Source organism: Falco biarmicus, chromosome 8 (assembly GCF_023638135.1).
Source record: "Falco biarmicus isolate bFalBia1 chromosome 8, bFalBia1.pri, whole genome shotgun sequence".
Taxonomy (NCBI): domain Eukaryota; kingdom Metazoa; phylum Chordata; class Aves; order Falconiformes; family Falconidae; genus Falco; species Falco biarmicus.
In genome coordinates, this window is record NC_079295.1 from 16,744,728 (window position 1) to 16,766,554 (window position 21,827).

Here is a 21,827-nt window from a genome sequence, read left to right on the forward strand (position 1 = left end):
AAATGACATGTTACCCATCAATTTCAACATGCTCATGTAGTGTTCCAGTAAACCTCTACAAGAAAGGTTACCGAGCCGATGGCTCTCAAACTCTAATGAACCACAAATGCCTGGTGGCAATGTGCCCAGCTTGAGCTTCCTTTTTCCAAGCAATGAACTGCATTGAAAAAATAAAGTTAAAAAATCCGTAACTGGATTACTAAATGCTCCTCCATGCAGCTATCTGCCTTAATTGCCACACAGAAATTGCATGATCTTCAGCAGGTAAAGAGGTGGCCTGGAAAATCCCTAAATAAGGAAAGGGATGGCCACAATGGAATGAAACATGAGAACTAAACACAAGGGGAACATTGTCAACTTTCTACTGAAGATTTAAAGTGCCCAAATAAAGAAATACCAATTATTAAACAGTTATTGAAGCCAGCTGGCATTCATCCACAGTGAACCTCATGTCTATCTTAGATGAATTACAAAAAGCCATAAAAATAAGACTAAATACAAAAATAAAGCTGTTCACAATAAGACTAAACCAAGGAAGACTTGAAAATCAGGGTCTGAATGTGCAGGAGAGGGTGCCCTCAAAAAACCATCTGACTCGTGGCACACCGATTTTGCATGAAAAGCTGACACATCCTTATTAGTTTCTGGATATCATAAATCCAGCAAATAGGGGTTTTTTTCTGCTATCTAATTATTTGTAGGAGAGAAGAAAGAAAAAAAAAAGAAAAAAAAAGGAGAGGCTGTTGTGTTTGTGTTAAATGTAACAACTCTACCAAGGCCAGACACTGCCCTGAAGACCGTTATGTCCTCTTACCTATTGGTTTTGTTAAACTGCAGCGTTTTTAGAAATACACACACATAAAACCAGTAGCTAAACCAATGATCCAGAAACAGCATACAGAAACCCATTTCAGCAACAGTATAGAAATATATAGATGTGTTAGCACATTCTCTGGGATGAAGACTGTTTATCCACTGTTGCACATGCTAAAGAGAATTTGCTTTTGGCATCAGCTGTTCACCCTGACACATTCTCTATGAACTCTACACAGGAAACGAAAGACACAAGCAAAAGCCTTACAGCTTACAAAGCCTTCAACATGGCCAAAAGCCAGGGAGAAAATTACAACAAAAAAAATTCAGCTAGCTCAAAACTTCACTAATATGACACTTGCATACATACATCTGTACATGGATAAGCATCAAAAAGCGTGGAGAAATGCAATGATGGACACTAAACACTGTGATATCAATTTTTTGAGGGAAATGGGGAACAATACATTGTTTAGCTTCTAAAGTTGAAAAGGAAGCCTATACAGAAGGGAAAAACTAAGACCCAATGTAGTAAAACCAGACAGGTATCAGCAGCAGCAAGCTCCCATGACCTAGAAAACAAGTGTTATCTATACATATACAGAGAACCAAATACTGTTCATTCCCTTGCTTCTTCCCAGTTAGATGTGCAATTTGCTTTTCAGATCCTGGGATTCAGAAAGTCTTAACATAAATTTTATAGGGCCTAGGCTCTAAACTGATAGACACACTAACCACAAAACTGAGAGCAACTACTTTTTCCAACACAACTGCCAGGAACAAAATCCTAATTTCTGTGATAGCAGCTTCACACCTCAAGATGCCAGCAGATCCATACCGTCTGGGACCGTAAGCATGGTTCTTCATAGTCTGATAATTCGCCATCTCTGTATTAGGAATGCCATAATTTTTGACATCTGAAATCATATATAATTTCCCTAAAATGGCCAACAAGTATTTTCCAGTAAGACCATAAAATGTGTTACAAGGGAGCAAACAGCATACCTTTCATGCCTCATGTCCCGAGGAATGTTTTCTCTGCAGTAGCTGCCTGTCTGTGCTACTGCACAACCCATGAGAATTTACTGCCTTATGTGAGACTGGCACAGGAAATACTAATCTGGATTACTCAAACTGAACATATTATGGAGTATATAAATAAATATAAATATTTATACACAAACTTATTTTCCCCCCAGAGCAAATCACTAATATACCACCACAAATATCTGAAAGTTAAGTTTGTGAACAGGTAGTATTAATTTCTCCCAACAAGACTAGCTGTGTAAATGAAATATTCCAAAAGGAATGGGAAAAAAAAAATATCACAAAAATCATACCTTAAGTGACATTCTTATTTGACTGCTGATACCCTGCCTCAAAAATGTGACAAATACCTTGACATATTTGGGTTCATTTATAATTTCCTTGCATTACGCTAACATAGTTATGCAGCAATATAAACTGCCAAGTTGGGTGTTTGAAAGGAAGTTAAATTAGTCTCTGAATTTATTCACCTACTACACCTTAAACTCACACACCGGGACTTTCAACCTCTCCTTTGCCAGTGGTAAGCACTTTGAAACAAAGTGCTGCAGAAACCCAGGCTTTACTTTTCAACAACCATGAAACAATGTAATCAGCATTCCTATCATGATTCCTGCATAATTTTTATGTAGGTTTGAAGTCAGTAAGTTAACGAAGTATGGTTTCTATGGTATATCCTTTACATTAGCCTCCTTTAAGTTCCTTTGCTCGAGATCAGGCAAACCAAAAGCAGAAAAAGAGCATGACAACACTCTGGAGACCTCTATTGTTTCTAAACATATTAAACCAAATGACAATTTCTCTCTCTCAATGAAGGGGAAAAAAACCTCCCACCAGCTGGTAAAGGTTTTATTCTTTTCACAGTAAATACATCCGAGATGAATAAATGTTTTTAGGGAAAGAACAGACAGGTGCTCAATGCTCGAAGTCACCAGCATAGCTATTTTCACCTTTTCAGTAAAATCACTGAAAACACCATTAATGAACCATTTCACTTAAAAATGCAGGACTGAAGCACAAAGATGGAAGTAGAACTGAAGCTGTATAAGCCTATAAGCTGCATAACTGTATAAGCTCTACTTACACAATCAAATCATACCAGTGGATACACTCATCCTCTATATTTAGAGATGAGATTTCCTAATTCTGCACTATGTAGCATCTCTCAGATTTCCAAAGCAGATTTCAGGAAATTATATATTTTAATTTCTAAAAGAAATACTCTTACCAGTTAAATCAGCAAGTGACAGTGCCAATTAAGAGTCCTTCTTTCAGGGAAAAAAAACCCAAAACCACTAATAGTTTCATTACATTTCTTAAGTGGTGTCTTTTTGGATGCTAAAAAACCCACATATGTTTTACATGGACACAAAACTTCATGCTAGTCTTCCAAAAGGTTAGTTTTGTCCAGCAATCTGTACAAGCTTTCTTCTCCCTACACAGTTTTTCATTATTTCCCAGCATTTGCCCTTCAGTACACAAGGTCTTTCAGGCATGTAGCTGTAAAGCACACCAAGATTTATATAAGGAAAAAAAAAAGTATTAGTCCACTCAGTTGCTCATTTTGGTTAACATCACACAATTTCCAAGACCAAAAGACAGAATTTGTTATTTAATAAGCAACTCCAGTAAAAAACATTGAGTCCAGAGGGCCCTATGGCCCCAAGAGAAGAGTCACTGGAAATCAGCATTGGGTAATTCCACAGTGACCTACTTGTTCTTTTTTTGTGGGCTCAGTACTACCAGTTCCACAATGTAAATGCCTGCAATATATATTGACAAATCCCAGAGAAACGTCACTCTTCACATGCCTGATTATCTCACAAATGCAGATAAGGGCTGAAACTGCAATTTTTGTAAATTCTAATGTCTGCTCTCAAACAGCATAATATTTAATCCAGCCATCAAAGCACAGGAATGATCTGCCTTCATCCCTATGTTGTTTTGATACATGTTCTCTACATCTGTTACACAAATGAGTCTAAATCCACATGGGCCTATTCTTCCAGTCTAAATCACTAATCCTGTCATTAACCTCAGAAAAACACGCTATTTTTATGCTCATGAAAACATCATTTAGCACAATGAAGATGCTGCTAAAATTGACGTTTGGTTTTTGTCTTTTGTTATGCTACTGTAAAGGCCAAAAAGCCACAAACACACATAAACCAAAAAATACTTTAAAAACCCGAAGTACCAAGATAATCTCTTTGACTCTTCAGATTTCAATTTTAAATAGCATATTAAAAATAACTTGTAACAAAGGATAAACTTTTTTCCTTAACTAAAGAGTCAGATGCATTTTTGACACTGCAAAGAAAACGAATCTTCTGAAAGAGGACAGAATTAATTTGAAAGTCTGGCTTAATGGTAAGTGCAGTACATATCTTGCATTCGTACAGGCATTATGAGAAAAATGTTAATACAAAGAGCCAAGGAGCCCATTTTTTATCCGCTGAGATCCAGTTGCAGCATTCTTCATTTCCTTGTAACAGTAGAAACTATCACTTACACTTCAAACAGGATCTGATCCAAAGCCCATTAAAGAATTTCCATTGATTTCAATAGGGCTTGGACTCCAGCCACCATGCAAGGAGGGCCATTCTTTGCATTCAAACACCAGTACTGGTATCACCTATAATACGCCCATAATATAAAATACTGACACCAGTTCGCATGATTTCTGAATCCTACAACAACTGTTTTTTCTTAAAACCCTTAGTTCATGCAAGCATCTCAAAAGCAAGAGAAAATATCCAGCGCCTAAGTTTCTATTTCTTATTTGCAAAGTCTTGAAAATACAATCCTTAGAACACAGCAGACAAATTCAAAATACAAGTATGAAACTCCAAAATCATATTTCAGTACCACCTCATGATTGTACCTGAGAACTTGTGGTCAATAACATGAGTGAAGTCAGCAGTACTCTTGCCCTGAACTGAAGTCTTCACAAAGAAATTCCTTTAAAGTCTATCATTTGTGCGTATTTTGTTTTTTAAAAGGTTTTCAGGTAAGATATCCAAAACTTTCATGACGCATTTCATCTCATACTTAATCTTAAAGCAATCCCTGAAACAAAATTACAAAACTCTTTACCTACATCCTCTCTTCAGTCATTGCTGATACATATACCAAGCACTAATACTGACTGATACGATTTCATATGCAACGTTTAATGAACACTTATTCAAAAAATGGACAAGGAATAATGATTATATTTCTATGAGCAAGAACAAGCAAACACCCATGCCATGTCCTGATACAGTACAAATACCAGTATCTGCCTAGTTTCATCATTCCCAACCCAACTTGACCTTCAAAAGAATAGGACTGCCACTCAACAACTAAAAATTTTTCTTTTGTTTAAAGGCAGTAATGCCATTGAACAAGTCTGGGCTCTCAGCCAGGTCTGGTTTAGATATCAAACAAAGATGAACATGTCTGTAATTCTACATACCTAGTTGGCAGCTTCTCAAAGTCCACATCCAGAAACTGTTCATAGCTAGAAACAAAACTATCCAACCAGAGCTTCAGGTAATCCGGATCTTTCTGTAAAAAAGAAGAGAACATTAAGCAATATTGTACTCAAGGTCATTTGTCAACAACTCTGTCATATTAATTTGAATGGAAAGCTTTTCTTTAATGCATTTCAACTGGGAGAAAGAAGGGAATACAAAGATTTTAAAAACTAAATTAAAAAACAATTGCCCTTTGAAAGTCTCAGCCACGTTGTGTTGATGTGACATTCTTGCTCTGTTGGTTAATTCATGTGTTCCCACTTCCTAGCACCAATGCCAACCAAAAAATTTTAGCTTCCCCCCCCCCCCCGCCCCAACAATCTTCACTTACTCTCCAGAGTAATACATACCAGCTTTACAAAATTACTAGTATATTCTAGTCTTGATAGCACAGATGTTAGTACACAAAATTCTTTACGGCTTATAAAATTAAATAAGAACTTAAATGACAGTCCTAATCACAAAATTTGCTTTTTGCTTCATTCATTGATCACGTAAGGAAGCAGCTAGCGGTACATTAGAGCCAGATGAAGTGTTCTAAGAGGCAATGCAGAGCCTGTGACTTGTATACTAGATACTTATAAAACAGACAGGAATTTAAATTTAGGCCTCCTACTTGTTCTTAGTAGAGCACACAGACTCTGTGACCAGCAGTTCCTCACGGCTGGGTACTGTGTCAGCTGGGAGGAAAGATACTAGACCACCACAGGAAAATTCTGTCAAAATATGTGATTTGAGCTAGTCTCACTTAATTTTCAAATGCAAGCTGCCAGAGCATGGCTAACATATTCCTCCACAAAGACTTTACAGGCATGTCCATTAATACGCACCCATGCAGTCCCACATTTTATATTCTAAATAATTTTCAAAATAACTTTAAAATATTTGCCTAAAGTGTTACAGATTTCAAATTATTTCTACATCCACTCTATAACTTAGAAAATTTTGCAGAAGTTTTAAGTTTTTTTTGTTCATCCTTCTCTTTTGCTTCTTCTGTATCTCTTTCTTTTTGTTTATTTCCTTTATATCACCATAGATGTTTCCTAATAACATTTCCCTGCAGTGTTAAGACCAAGGAGCAATCTATGAATAACTAAGGACAGCATTCTGGGGTAATGTCAATATAAAAGAGTCACCAAGAAAGGTAGACAGAGAGTCCTGTCAGTGCAAAATAGCTACCTACAAAACAGCTTCCCAGGGGGTTAAAAAAAAAAAAAAAAAACCAAGAAATCCAGAATCTGAAATGCAGCAAAACTAACAGCATCTTTCCACAGCAAGTACAAGAGTTACAACACATGGGAATCTCCTTCTCATTCTAGACTTCACCCTTCCCCATAACCCCAAGACCCCTCTAACTCAAGCAAGAAGTGTCAGAAACACCCAGACATGGCTTACTTCACTATCACTATTACATATGACATGTGTTCAGATACTGTGACAACAGGTGCCAAATAAAATCCTTAGCTAGACACCTATCTGGTCTGATTATTTGCTTCCACTGCCTTTACTGCATTTTCCTGTTCATTTTTCCTTATTTCCCCTTCTTCCACTTCATTCCTAATCTATCCCTCCTTCATAACCTTTCTTCTCATTTCTGCTTTTATTCCCCTTTCAATTTTTCACTCCCTTTCTTTTTCTGTTAAAAATCTGTCAAAAAGGTATCACACCCTGTAAGTGTAACGTAGCCTTGTTCTCACATTTAATATGCACTAAACTACCAAACAATAAAGTTATCTTAAACATACGCTCATTAATTGCCGTCAAGATCAAACTGCAACATACAGAATGAAGGAAGCTGTTGAGATAAAGAATAAATTTAAGATTTCCAAGATATAGTTTAAGCTACAGAGGTTGATTAAGATTATCTTAACAGGTGAATACAGAATACACTTTTCTTAGATTCAGAGATCAAACACCTTGAAAATCAAACCAAAAGATAGGCAACAAGCAAGACTTACTAACACCCTAAAGAATGAGCCAGAAGTAGCAGAAGATGCGGTCTTCAGACATTATGGCTTTTAAAAATGTTTGTACATTTAAAGCTTTAACTTTCTGGTAATTCACAGCAACTTATTTTAGCCACATGCAAGCTATTTCACAGGATCATAAAGATGAGGAACACTAGAATATGATGTTAGCACTTACAATATAGCTCAGGCTACACAGGACAAAGCAATGGCATCCATGGCAAAGTAACCAACAGAAACTGCCATATGCACATGTCCATGTCCCTAATGATAGTGCCCATGCATGTGCAAAAACTGAACTCATTTGACTTTTTTTTTGTTGAACTGCTTTGTTTTTTCTTGGCATGGACAAGTTCTCCTTGAAATATTACATGAATTACTAAATAGATTCTATTCATATTACAAAATTAAAATTGATTGTTGACACAGCTGAGGCTCATCACTAGTTGTTGACAGTAAACTTTTCTAAGAAAACTCAGTTTTCCTTGGTCATGTACCATGAAGGAAGCTGTGCAAATAATGTCATTATCTGACTTAAAATTGCTTTAACAAAAGGTTATAGATGAGAGAAAGGTAAGAGGAAAACAAAAGACAAAATTAGATTCAATGTCTGCTTGCTCCTTTTTAATGATATAGCCTAAATCATCTTCAAGCTTAAGATGAAGTTAACCCTCGTTATCCTTAAACTATAATGCCTTTGGCAGGCTATCAGTGTAGACCTAGCAGTAAGAGAGAACATTGGCAGAAAAAATAGGCAAGAAAAAGTAATTATGTAGATAACTGGAGTAGGCCACAGATGTTATAAAAGGCCAAAAGTTTTTGCTTACCTGTAGTGCACATACTGCTCCATTCAATTTGCTACTAAAACTGATCCCAGTTCTGGTAAAAATCAAGAACTGCAGTACTCTTTGATCGCTGCCTGCAGCATGCTATTTAACCCAACTCCCTTCTACCTGCCAGCCAATTATTTATATATTATTCCAAGCTATTAAAATAATCAGCTTTGATATCAAAATATCAGATAACACTACTGGTACGTGCCAGCAGAAAATAGCTTACATGACACTTGACTCATTTTGAGTTTGAGATTTCCATCCAGACAATAGCACTAACTCAACACCACCAGGGGGGAAAAAAATAAGATCAAGGCAAAAAGTAAACAAGATCACTTTAGCAACGTAAGAAACACTGAGAAATAAATCTCCATTATAAACCATATACTAGAAATTATGTCATCTTTCCAGAAATTGATTTTTTATTAAGACTTACAAACTAGGAGTACACCATTCCAGGAAAAACTGACCCAACATTTAACAGTTTTGCTACAAATTTGGACACCTATAGTTACTTTGAAGATGTTAGAAACAAGCTAAAAACAGCTTTCCAACTTTGAACCTGACTCAGGTTTTCCTTTTTCTTTATTAGCAGCAATCAGCCCAGCCCCATGCACCAGCCATCTGTTGAAAACTGCAAGAAATCTTAAGTTTACTGAAGAAGTTTTAAGAAAGAAAACTTACGAGATTAAACTACCCATGGCAAAGTACACAAAAACATCCATTCCCAAAACACAGCTAAACACACATTTCTGAAGACCAGCCTATGCGTTTCAGATGTTTCTTTTACTTTCCCAAACCAGAAATAAGTTTAGGAGGAAAAAAAAGTCTTTTTATATTGGTTTAAAATTGTAATTTCGTAATAAAGACAGTAGTAATGGGTATCAGCTGCTTCCTGTGCACCACGTATGCTGCATTTATCTTACCCAGCATCTTTATCTTGAACTTTTTTTTTTTTTTTTTACATGAGCTGGGCCATTTAACCTGAAGTTTAAATTCAGTGAATTTTAGAATTTATTTCTGTTGAGTTCTCTTCCCACCCACCTTTTCAGCTATCCTGTATCTTCTCAGTGGTGAAATGGTAAGTCACGTTAACAGCAGAACACAAATCGACCTAACTTTAACATGAATGTATTTGTGTTTTTCAATGCCAATGTTTTTCAAAGATCAACTTTCCAAGCCAGGATATGTTGCAGTCTGACAAATACCTGTGTTACCACATGGCAGAAGACTGCATCCCATGGGTATGGCAACACTTAGTTCTGTGATGCAACAAATCACTGAACTTCAACCCCAGCTCCAACTGATCAACTATAAATAGCAAGCTCCTCCATCAAACCTGCAGTCCTCCTAAGGAAGCAGTCTAACTTAGCCAGACCATAATAAAGCATCCTGAATACTCTAAAGTCTTATTACCAGTAAAAGCAGTGAAACCTATGGAATATATTCTCTTATTCCCTACTTTCATAATTACCCTTTTGTTGTCGTTCTGCACACAGGTAGCTGGAGGCTGTATGTCAGACCACATCTCCAAATGTATTCCCTGGTGCTGGCTGAAGACGCACGGTGCTTTTAAAGCCCAGCTTACAAAACAATGTATGTTTTGGTAATACACTTCAAGGACAAACTGTGATAAACCAATTTTAGACTGGTATTGTTTCCCAGTCCTGCCACACAGACTCTGCAGACATGCCCTATGAGATCAGCAAAAAATACAGAAGGAAATTTTTGATTTCGACAACAGCAGTAAAAGCAGACAGAAGCTGCACATGGTAATAAAACACCTTTCACCAGTTACAACTTTCCTTCCAATCACTAGGAGATAAGAAGACATTGATTTTTCAAAACCTTGCAGCTAAACCACAAGCCGAAGCATTTCATTTACCTGAAACTTGCCTAGCTTTTATGCAAGACCAATTTCTGTATCTTCTTTGAATAATAACTATATAGAAACTGTATGCTTTAAAACTTCTGGAAGATAATTTCTACCACAGACTGAAATTCCAAGAAGCTAAAATCCAACTTATATTAGCCATTTCACTTCATAGTAATAAACTGAAACAACCAGAGTTTTAACAAGGCTATCTTAAGGCTGTCATTGTAGGGACATGTGCGAGCCTAACAAAAATCCAAACCAAACCAAAAAAGTCCTTCAGTTGATAGCCACAAGTCTGCAGAGCCTAAGCATAGTGTAATGAAGGCCTGTGAAACAGCTATAGTAAGTCATTCACCTGCAGTAATGAAAAAAAATAAGTATTTTAAACCTATTAAATCATATGTAGCTCAGAGCACCTAAAAGGGAAAATACTTCCATGTTCCTTCCCTTCCTTAAATACTTCTGGTTTTCATTAAAAAAAAAAAAAAACCAAAACAAACAAACACCACACAAAAACACACACAGACACACACAACAACAAAAACTCAAACCTCCCAGCAAGAAAACACACCACCCTTTAGGTCTCCATTTTCTTACAATCCTCTACGCACAGTAATAGCTGTCGTGTGCCTTTACACTTTAAAAAGAAAGACTGCCAGGCCTGAGCAGTACAATGTTTCTAACTGGTACCTAAAAGACAAAAACCCCAAACACCATACCATTACCCGCAAGACATCCAGAACAGGTTTGTGTTTTGTTTTGTTTTTTCTTTACCAACAATTACTACAATGCTAGAAAGAAAAAAAATAATTGCTAAATGAAACCAGTCTACTGGTCTACAGTGTGCATAGCAATACTGTGCCTAAACACTGCCAAACAGCAAGTTTCCCATGAAATCTAACATTTTAACAGTTTACGTATATATTTATAAATTCTAGCAAGGCCATCTTTAGACTTGGTGAAACTGGGAAACAAGCTCTCAATGTCAACACGTACTTCAGTGTTTCACACCACAAACAAAGGCGATGGCAGAGAGGAGGTCTAGTCAAATGCCCTTCTGACAAATGTAACATTCTCTGAAGCAATGAAGTTAAAAACTACAACCAAAATCTACACTGATTTGCGGCAGGCTCTTGTCTTTGATATACTAAATTTTCTAGACATTACAATATTTTTCTCTGCTGTTTATGAAGAGTGATTAAATGAATGACAAAGAAATGTTTTAATCCAGTCTTTCTTTTTTTCCCCCCCAGTAACTCATTTGCCTATGCAAGAAGCTCAGCAAGAATTTTTTTGCACATTTTTAAAATTCGTATCAAGCCAGGTAGTACCGAACTCTTTCAGCCTACTTTAAGTTCAATGAAAACATGTTACACAAAAGCGGCATTGAAACACTCCTGTGGAATACAGGCACATTTACCCAATGTTTCAAACCGACACTATTTATGTATTTATGTAAGTGTTGCTTTTCGATTTAACAGTAGCCTCCATTTCTACTACGGGTTCAAGCAAACAGTCACAACTGTAAGGGCAAAGCTCAGTACAGTTTTTATAGCTCCGTTCAGGAAGTTATAAGTGGCTAAAAACAAAAGCTGGATCCACCCGAGGCTATTTGCAGTGCCACATACCGTGCTCTCAAGGCAAAAATTCCCTGCAGGGCAGTTCAGAGTCCGAGTGTCAGACAAGCCCGACTTGTTTGACAGGACAGTTGTTTGAAGTCGTTAAATTTAACAGGCAGCCATCAAACAGGCAGCCAGCCTGCACAGCGGGTTCAGCTTAGAGGCAGCACCGTTGCATCGCACTGGCACTATAGGAACTAATCCCCCAGCCCCAAGCATTATATTTAAAATAAGAACAATCCCTTGGCGTTAAGGCTGAATTAGGCGCACAAACAGTAACGTTAGGAAATTAAACATGAAATACTGCCTTTAGAGCACTGGTGAATTTAATAGTCTTAATAATGGCAGTAGTCTGCCTAATGCAGACTTGTAGAACGTTTCTCAAGACTGTTTGAAATAAAACTATTCATTGGGGGATTAGAAGGTTTGTTTTAAGGAAGCTTTTTCCTACTCATGTTTTCAGACAAAAAAAGGCAACATTTTCAGCACAAGATCTCCAAGCAGTCTTTATTCTGAAATACGTCAAAGTGCTTATGCTTTCTGTGAACCTTTCAAATCTGTAAAATGCCAAAATAAAACCTGAAAAGCTTCACTTATAGCAGCAATACTACACTTAGAATTAATAAAAGACTTCATGAGAAGCTATTCTAAACTGGCTAAATTGCCTCGATAAAGTCAATCGATCAATCAATTCTAATTATCAAGGAAATCACCTTTAGGCACAATTTTTCATTTTAATCACAACACTAATTTTGGAGTCAGCTGTTGATCCAAAAGAAGAAAGGCTCCTGGCAAGTAATTATAAACCTCCTTTTTCAAAATTCACACAAGCATTCTGTTCCATTTCTGGAATTAAAAGAAAGAGGAGGGGGTGTTTTGTTTCATAAATGGGAACTGCAGTGAATCACGACAGAAAGAACTATTTTGGGACAAGGTAAGAAATTTTGTTTAGCACAGAGATTTATACCAAAATAAATCTATAGCTGTCAATCATGATAAAATGTAGCTCATAAATACTCCAAGTCAGATTAAATATATTTCTTCTCTTTTCAAAAACAATAAAAATAATTACAATATTTTGCAGTTAAAAGGGTAATCATCTGAGAGCTGTTACTCAGTTTCCTTTCTACTTCAGATCCCCCACAAAACTGGAAAAAAAAAAATGAAAGTTTTCTTACTAAAATGGAAGTAAAGCCTCTATTTTTCTTTTGCTCTTTTTTTGGTTGGGTTTTTTGGGGTGGTTTTTTTTGGTTGTTTCTGAATGACAATACAATTACAGCCTTGTGGCTTGGAACTAGCATGTGACTGATGCCATCCATGAGATGAATCTAGTTAATCTGAGCTCGGATTTTAGTGTCTTCACATTTGATAGAGAGTACCACTAAGTAAGTTCCATTTACAAACCAGCATACAGTATTTCAGCCTTCTAGAGTCCACTGCACAGGGCACTTACCAGGAATTTACCATAAGGTGACATACTACATTCTATTAATATTCACTTTTCCCATCAAAGCTGACATAATGAACCAACCGTAGTAAAAAGCAGAAGCTGTATTTTAAGCCTAAGAAAACAAGAAGCGTCCTAAATAACTCCAAGGCAACTAAAATGACATGGTGTCAAAATAAACCTAAATGTAATGAAAATTCAAACTATTGCTTTCTACATTCTACATGAGAAAAGCACTGAGCTTTAGCAACAACACACACAATGCCAGCTTTTGCCCCATAAAGTTTCTAACTTCCAGTGTGATGCAAGAGACAATAAAAGTTTAATACAGGCAGGCTGAAAGGAAGCTGGGTGGTGCAGTAAAAGCATCAGCTTATTATTTCAATGAATCAACAGCTAAATATTGTCAAGTCTTCCAGCAGATAGGCTGAGAACTTGTGTACAGCTTATCAAAAAGAAGTCTGTATTTCATTCAGTGTCATGTGATCACACCAAATTTAACTAAAGCAAATTTTTATTTCTTTGGCTATGGATTTAGCTGTTTGTCTTCTCAACCTCACCATAACCTAACATTCTACTGCAGATAACTATAAACTGAAAGTATAACCCCCACCCCCCAAATCTGCTTTCCAAAAGCACCCTTAAAAAAAAAATGAAAGATTCAAAAACTAGGGCATAGCCGATTTTCCGTTACTTGTGCAACTGCTGCTTGGCATTCTCTGCACTTCTACTGGTACAGCTTTTAAATGAGTGGTACAGGTAAATAATGAGGCCAGATTTCTGCAATTAACACCCTTGTTCTCTATACCCTGCTTTATTTCCAAAAGCTTTTACCCATTCCAGTATTGTGAGCAATGCAGGGTCCTGGGGAGAAAAACCTGTATGCAGTCATACCTGAGTCACTGTACTTATTGCCATTTTTGAAACTTTTTTTGCATTTTATGTTATTATACATAACAAATACTAAAGGACCATCCCTTCCTATCACAGTATTTTCCCTCCCAGATTCCAAGTTTGCCCTCGAATGCACATGAACACTACAGATCTAACCAAAATTGTTATTAAAAGTAATTTAAAATTAAAAATAAAGCCTTTTCCCTCCTTGCTTCTTAGAAAATGCTGAACCATTTAGCCTACAGTTCCCATGAAGCTTCAGTCGTTTATCAACAAAACTGTTCATTTCATCCAGTCAAAAATTCAGCAAAAGCACAGGTAAATGAGTAACAAGTTTTATATCATTGAATGCATTAGCCAAACATTTATTGACAGTTAGTAAGGTGACTTCAAGCAGCCTGCATCCACCACAAACACTTTCTATAAAACTTATGAGGATTATGTCACTGATAACTCTGGACCGATGCCCCCACATATATTGTCAGTTAGCATTTCCATCACTCTTCCACAGAAGCCAAGCATTTACTCTTTTTGCAGGATAATTTTAGAATAAGAAGCTTCAACAACTTTTAAAACTTTTTTTTGTTCCTAAATTCGTCCACATTCCAAGTGAAAACTGGGAGAAAACCATATGAAGATGCGATGTTTTCCTAAAATTATTAGGAAAAGAATAATCTTGCTATCTTAATGAACGAGTCAAACTCAGACTGTTCCATTTTCACTTCTCTTTTTACAGACTGTTACGGCATTAATGCTAAATTCTTCTTTCCAATGAGAGTGCTACCTTTTCAACCTTGCCTTCACTTCCTTATTAGTTTTTAAATGTCTTATGGGACACTCATACAAGTTCTTAGGCAGATTTTGGTGAATGATAATTTACAATAAAAACAGTACCAATTCTCCCTACATTAATGATTAAAAGCAAACTCACCGTTTTCATTCAGACTTCAGGAATATATCCTCAAAGATTTGTCTTCATCCCTATCCCTCCCCTGCCTCAAATTCAGTCTAAAAGGCAGAATTACTAGGACTGGTTATATAAATAAAAAAATGTTTTCTGTGTTAAATTGCTATCTATTAGATAATTAAAGGTTTAGCATCAGCTTTGATTGTATGCTCTTTGTGCTATGTAAGGGTAGCACTTAACCATGAATTTATTTTGAGATTTTGTTTGTGCCTCCCTCAAACGTGCTTTAGATAAAGAATTGAAAAGCCTTTAAAGCCTTTGGAATTTAACTTCTTAAATATCCTCGTTGTTTTAAAATATGCTGTGCTTTGTGCTTTTAGATACTCATATAATTAGTCATTCTTACAGGTAAATTTAATTCCTAATTTTACACAGCCATAGTTAGCAGTGTTACTCAACAGTCAAACAATTATTTAAACACTTATTCCTATTACTTACCATAGGTACATGTAATCCTCAACCATAAATTCGACAGAGTATCATAAATCCTTTAAATATCAGAATAAACATTACCACAAACAAATACTTTATCAGCGCAGAAATAAAACAGTTAATGTTTAGATCTGCAGATGCATGGAGGAACCTTAGTGAATTGTCAAACTTAAAACAGTGTTTATGATGAGAACAATCAAGTATAGTGTTCATTTCTTGGTGTTGCCTGTTGCATCTCCCATCCTCCTCTACTGCAGCCTCCCATTCACTAGAAGATATATTGGAAAAGTTATCTGAACACATGACTTCTTAAAAAAATGAGATGCTTATCTGTACTGTTGAGACATGTGCATGTTTTGGTGGTTTTTTTCCTCCTTAAATATATATATTTCTTTCATCAGGAAAAGCTCAGTAACTAAAGAAGCCCTTCTGTCTTCTATGGCAGCTGTTTAACCTTTCTGAGGCCTGTAAATATTTTAACAGTATCTGTTGACAACATTTGGGTTCAGGCATTAAGCTACAATGCTGTTCAATAGGCAGCTGACAAGCCTTTCTCCCATTTCCATATTACAGCACAAACGTACTGCATATTTGAGTTGATTCTGCAATATTCCTTTATCAGGACACATGCTATCCCCAGATCTGAACCAGATGACCAAGTTAAGAGTGACATAACTGAAGATACCACACACCATCATATAACAAACATAGGCTTGTTAAATTCTTGTATTATTAGTAGATCAGCACACAGAACCAGAAACCTGTGTTTCTAGCTTTGTGATAAACCATTCCATTTAAGAGACACTTGATTCTTTCACCAAAAGTGTGAAATATATTTGTTGTTCATTAACGGGAAATATATTTGTTGGTATGTTCAGAACTGGATGCTTCTCATTTATTCTGTGAAGCACTAATCCGCAAACCTGTGGACATGGAAGAATTTCAACCCTATACTGGACACCAGTAAACCCCTGTCTTAACAGCAAAAGGCTGGACAAACCTCAGACACTTCTTTATCTAAAAGTAACGTCTACATATATGTTTATTGCCAAATGTAGAATGGTAAGAAATATAATTTCTCTGTAGCTTGCGAAATGCTACGGGTTTTTTACATCTCTCTCTGTTTAGATTTATCTGCTGTCTCATTTCATCCTGAAGCCTGTATTTTCTGTGGCAGAGTCCTTGTTCTGTGTTGCAGCATCATAGAATCGTTTAGGTTGGAAAAGGCCTTTAAGATCATAGAGTCCAACCATTAACCTAACACTGACAAGTCCTTATCAAACCTAAATCCAACAGAAGATAGCTGACTTCAAAGGCAACAATCACATCCCAGCTGTATAATGCTAACAAAGTGTTTATGTATGTTTGATACATGCAGAGCTTGATGTGGTTACCACAAGACTCCCATTAAGTAACGCTTCACTGCATACACACCAGGAGCATGTGTAATATGGGGGACTCCTCAACAAAGTCAAGTTTGCAAAGTGCTTTTTTTTTTTTTTTTCCCCCTCACAAATCTCATTTTTCTCTCTATGGATGGCCCTCATTTTGACAGGCAACAGTACAATTTCCATTCCTGTCAGCTCCTCAAGTCAACTGAACAACCATCAGCAGGTGGTCATCCTGGTACCTAATTGAGGAAGGTAATGGCTACTCTAAGTTAAGCAACTACTGTCTTGTACATATACACTCAGTTGTTTATATGAAAGATTCTATATTTGTAAATATCAAAATTATGAGACATGTCTTTAAATAGCAGACAGTATATTCAGAACCAAAGACCAACTGTTCTTGTTTGTCTACATCCATTCTTAGTTCAGCATCTCACAAGGACAGGACAAAGATATTTTCACTAACACATGTCCACAAGTGACTTGTGACATGGTCCTTTACAAATTACACTCTCTCGGAATGCAAAATTATTTAAAACAATTTGCAGAAAAGATATTTCACACAGCAATTGTTTAATAGAACTTCACTCACTAGTTTTACCAGAGGCATGAATTCATGTGACAGGGACTTATGAAAAACTACTTTTAGTGAACATTTGGTTTGCTCAAGCGTTCATCTAGCTGCAAGTTGAATACTTCTTTATCCTAACATAACAAAGGCGATATATAGTGATGCAATATGAATCACTGACAAACCAACAATTGCACAAGAATGAAGACAAGTGCAAGCTAAGTCAGGATGAGATCATATTTGAGATGCAGAGGTCAGTGTTTCACACTGGACTTACAGTTTAATATCAAAGATCATATTCTTGTTGAATTACCACAACTGTGTCTCACCAAAACTAAGCATAGTTCTGCTAAAACCATGTTTCTTTGAGAAACACAACTACAACAACAAATCCAGTGCAATCATAGCACTTTCTGCAGCCCTACAAAAATCATGTCTAAAAGCTGATCTGAGCATAAATTTCAGCTTATTTACAAATTTTATACGGGGACAGAGGTTAAAAATCTCTGGCAAGCAAAAAATCATGTTATTTACTATAAACTGATGAACCATCCCTTGTAATTTTATAATGCTCTCCCAGAAGATATACATTTGCTATTGCTTGCTGAACATCACATTAAATGCCCCAATCTTTGGTGCAGGTGACAGAGGGATTCAGTTGAAGTATAGAATATTGTCTGGGAGGCAGTACTTTGTCAAACAGTAGTGAAAGGATGCTGACAATATGTCAGGACCCCTTTTGTGAGCGACAGCCGACCAGCAGGTCAGCTTAGCAAGATCATAACACCACGCACTGAGAAAATTGGTATGTTCTTGCTTCAAGCCAACTTTTTTGACTGTCAGGATTGCCCTTTTTATGTTAGTTTTTGTCCAACACAAGGTGGCTGACGCTAACAGAATTCCCTCCCAAGGAGTACATCCTTGAAAGGATCCAAAGGCATATAGATTTATTCTCACAATTCAAGGTCAAATTTTATCATCTCACTTCTATACAGTATGCTAGGATTAAGACATGGGAACAGGGAATGAATGGAAATTATTCTCTTTTACAGACTCTTCTCACAGCACAGAGTACACATTAATTTAAATGACCCATTTAGTCCTCCTAATGCAAATGTAAGTTTAACTCAAGCCAATTAAATGCACGCATTTATATGCTAAAGCTTTAGTTTCGATGTATTTGCATTGCAATAGTCTTCCAATTGTAGAGACAGCCATGCAATTACAGAAAAGTTAGCACTGCTAGCACACCACAGTTTGTTGCACTTTGCTCATTACAGTGGTCAGCTCCTGACTAACACTGAAGTCATGATTTCTCCCAAGACCACTTATTTTCTCATTCAAGCCGCCACCTTCTGATTCCTGTAAGGCAACCTATAAGGACCTCAGAGAAGGAAAAAATAAGTCAAAGCAACAGGACTCTAACCACTTTAGGACATTTCTAGGGTAACACATATAGCCACGTTTAATGGGGTTTTTTCTGTCTAGCTTTTGTTCTGTGCTACAATATTAAACAAGAAGATATTTATAATATATAGATATCCCTCACTATGCCAGAGAGAAAACATATTTATCTCAATACAATTAGATTTTATAAAACCGAGAAATACAGCACAACATAAAAAAGTGCATTTAAGATGACAGCTCATACAAAAGTCTGCTGCTCCTAACACAGCAAGGGATGCGATTGTCTCAGCTACCTGCATTAGTAAAGACCAGAACATTATGATTTGCTTTACAGCTGCTACCACACAGAGTCCCTACTGTATTAATGACACCAAGATTGTGTGTCCCCTCTTGGAAATGTGAAGCACAGGCTAGAAGCTGGCTGAAGAATGTACTCACGGTTTTTCTTTCTAACTACTATATCACCTACAAGACAAAGCTGTATTTAAATAAAATCACGAGCTTTACTGAAGATGAGATTGTAAGAAAAAATTCAGAAGCACTCTAATGCAACAAAACCTGAAGATTTTCTGAGGTGCATATGGCAGCTAAGTGCCTCCATTTATGCTTTTGAAATCTCTCCTGAAGGCAATTGGGGGTATTTATTTTTTTTTTTTTATAGAGGAGAAAAATCTCTCTCCATATGAAAAAGTATCTGATTCCTTTCCATGTAAAATATAAAATATCAGAAATACTGACATGCTTTATATCTAAGACTCAAATACAGACCAGAACAACTGGAGAATATCAAATATACATAAATCTTACAGGTAAGGTGGAGGTTCAACATTTTTCATTTGAATCAGCAGTAATAGTTACTTCAGACGATTATAAAACAAGAATTAATTGTGTATACTGATACATAACTAACATATAAGAAAAGGTTAAGCAACTAATACTACAACAATAATATTATTACAGCCATGTTGGTCTAAGGCTACTAGGCAAAACTGGTAAAGATTAGCTTCGTCACGTGAACATACCAAGGTCAGAGACACACATGAAAACGTCCTTTTCCCAGACCACTCAAGCTCACCTACAAGAGCTCTTCTCCCGCTGTACACTTACATTAGTAAAGCATTTTAAGGTATCTAAGTTTTTCATGCTCCTGTGTAGGTTATTGAAGGCTTTGAACTGACAATCTATATGCTTGACTACCACTGTCTACCAAGCCTACTGGAGAAAATTTTTCCTAGTGACTTCTACAGAAAGGACCTGTGTCACCTATTCTACACATGACTATTTTAAAACACGCACATTCCTACATTTGCATGAGAGGACAGCAGCTTACAGCCATATGAATATTCAAGTGAATAACAGCATTGTACATTAACAGAGAATTTAACAGAAAAAAAGAAACCACAAAACCGTTTGAAACTGAAAATCATCAAAAAACATGTCAGCAAGTTGCATCCTTAGCAAGGCTTTCTTTACAGAGAGCCTGACATCATCATTAAAAAAAAAACACCACCAAACACAACAACAAAAAACTCAATGCAGGAACAGCTCAGACTATTAACAATACAGTGCTGTGATACCACCCCAGTGACTCAAATCTAAAGCTCACTAAAATTTAATGAATTTTTGAACTGCTTCCATGCAACACCAGAAGCATCCTAAATTGCGTGTGGCTACTGCTTTCATTAGGCATCTTAAACAGCAGACTGATCTGCAGCTTTGTAGTTACTGCCCTACAGGATGGCTTTCGGGGGAACAGAAGTAGAAAAAAAGAAATCCAAAACCAAATCCCAACCTTAGGTTAGAAATTGCAAGATGAAAAACAACTGAATACCAACTAAAATTGAACTTTTGCAGCCTTAAAAACAACCTTAAAAGAAAGAAAAAAGGGAGAAGAAACCACCTCACAGATGGCATGATCCGAAGACTGCTTCTGTAGAGATCCTAAGTTACATGCTGCTCTCTGCCCTAATCTCCAACTCCTAAAATGCACAAGAGGCAATGAAAATAGAGAAATGCCTTCTTGATGTTACTCTGCATAAAAGTAATTGTTGCAACTGACACCCGAGAGACATCAAGTGATCACAAAGAACAAGAGTCATGACCCAGGATAGATGGTAAGATGGTAACACAGCATTATCCATCACTTCAAAGCCGTAAACAGCCCTGCTGCTGTAGCACAGGGTGCTATATTTAACTTATTATCACAAAGGACTCAATTATCTAAAAAAGGCAAGACAAACAAGGCTACTTACTAAGAACAATCTGAAGCATCATACAGAAAAGGAGTTTGGATTTCACTGTTTCTTTACCTAACAAGACTGCAAAAGCTAAAGCCACACATCTCTGATTTGTGGCACAACAAATTCCCACCTTACCCAACTGTGACTCTGCAGCAGTTTTTGTAGTTTGGAAAAATTGCCTAGCTTTCCTTCCATGGATGTCAGCCACAACAAAGTCATGACAGCACAACATACAGTGTATATATATATATATATACACACACACACACACGATACTACACTTCCCTGGGCAGTCCCAAGCACGAAAAGACTTTGTCCTAAATCACTGTATCCTGTCACTGGTGATTATTGCTACACCTTCCCATTGTGCTAGGTGCTTCAAGGAGAACAAAGTACAGCACACAGACATTTTCAATACATGACTGAACAATCTAATGTATGTTAAGGCTTCACAACATTTTACATCCTAAGACCTACTTTCTTCAGTTGCTTTTAACATCACTAAACTTATTCCAAGATGAAACACTGTTATGGTGGACGCCTGCCTCAAGCAGAATGAGATAACATTTTAACCTGAACAGGGTGGGGGTAAACACCAGTTTTGCGTATAGCACTTTTTGAAAAAGTAAAGACTCCCTCTTTGGAGTCAATCTAGTTGCCTTCAAGTTTTGAAGGCAAAGTATTTTATTTTTTAAAATTTATCTTTTCCTACTTAAGAACAAGTTCTTATCAACACATGAAGCCACCTAATCATGCCCTTAATATATGGGTCTGGAAGAAAAAAAAGGCCAAAAAAGCCACCAAC

The 21,827-nt window shown here is 36.6% G+C and overlaps 1 protein-coding gene across 4 annotated transcripts in view; it reads right to left on the bottom strand.

The window, feature by feature from the left end:
* The window catches only part of NBEAL1 (neurobeachin like 1), an 88,736-nt gene that overhangs the window by 64,865 nt on the left and 2,044 nt on the right, over positions 1-21,827 (bottom strand). For all 4 annotated transcript variants that reach the window (XR_008823697.1, XM_056350295.1, XM_056350296.1 and 1 more), the window contains exon 2: positions 5,318-5,409. Coding sequence is in view for 3 of the 4 variants with exons in the window: in XM_056350295.1 (XP_056206270.1) it covers positions 5,318-5,409 (92 nt within the window). In the remaining variant the exon portion in view is untranslated. The remainder of the gene's footprint in view (positions 1-5,317; positions 5,410-21,827) is intronic.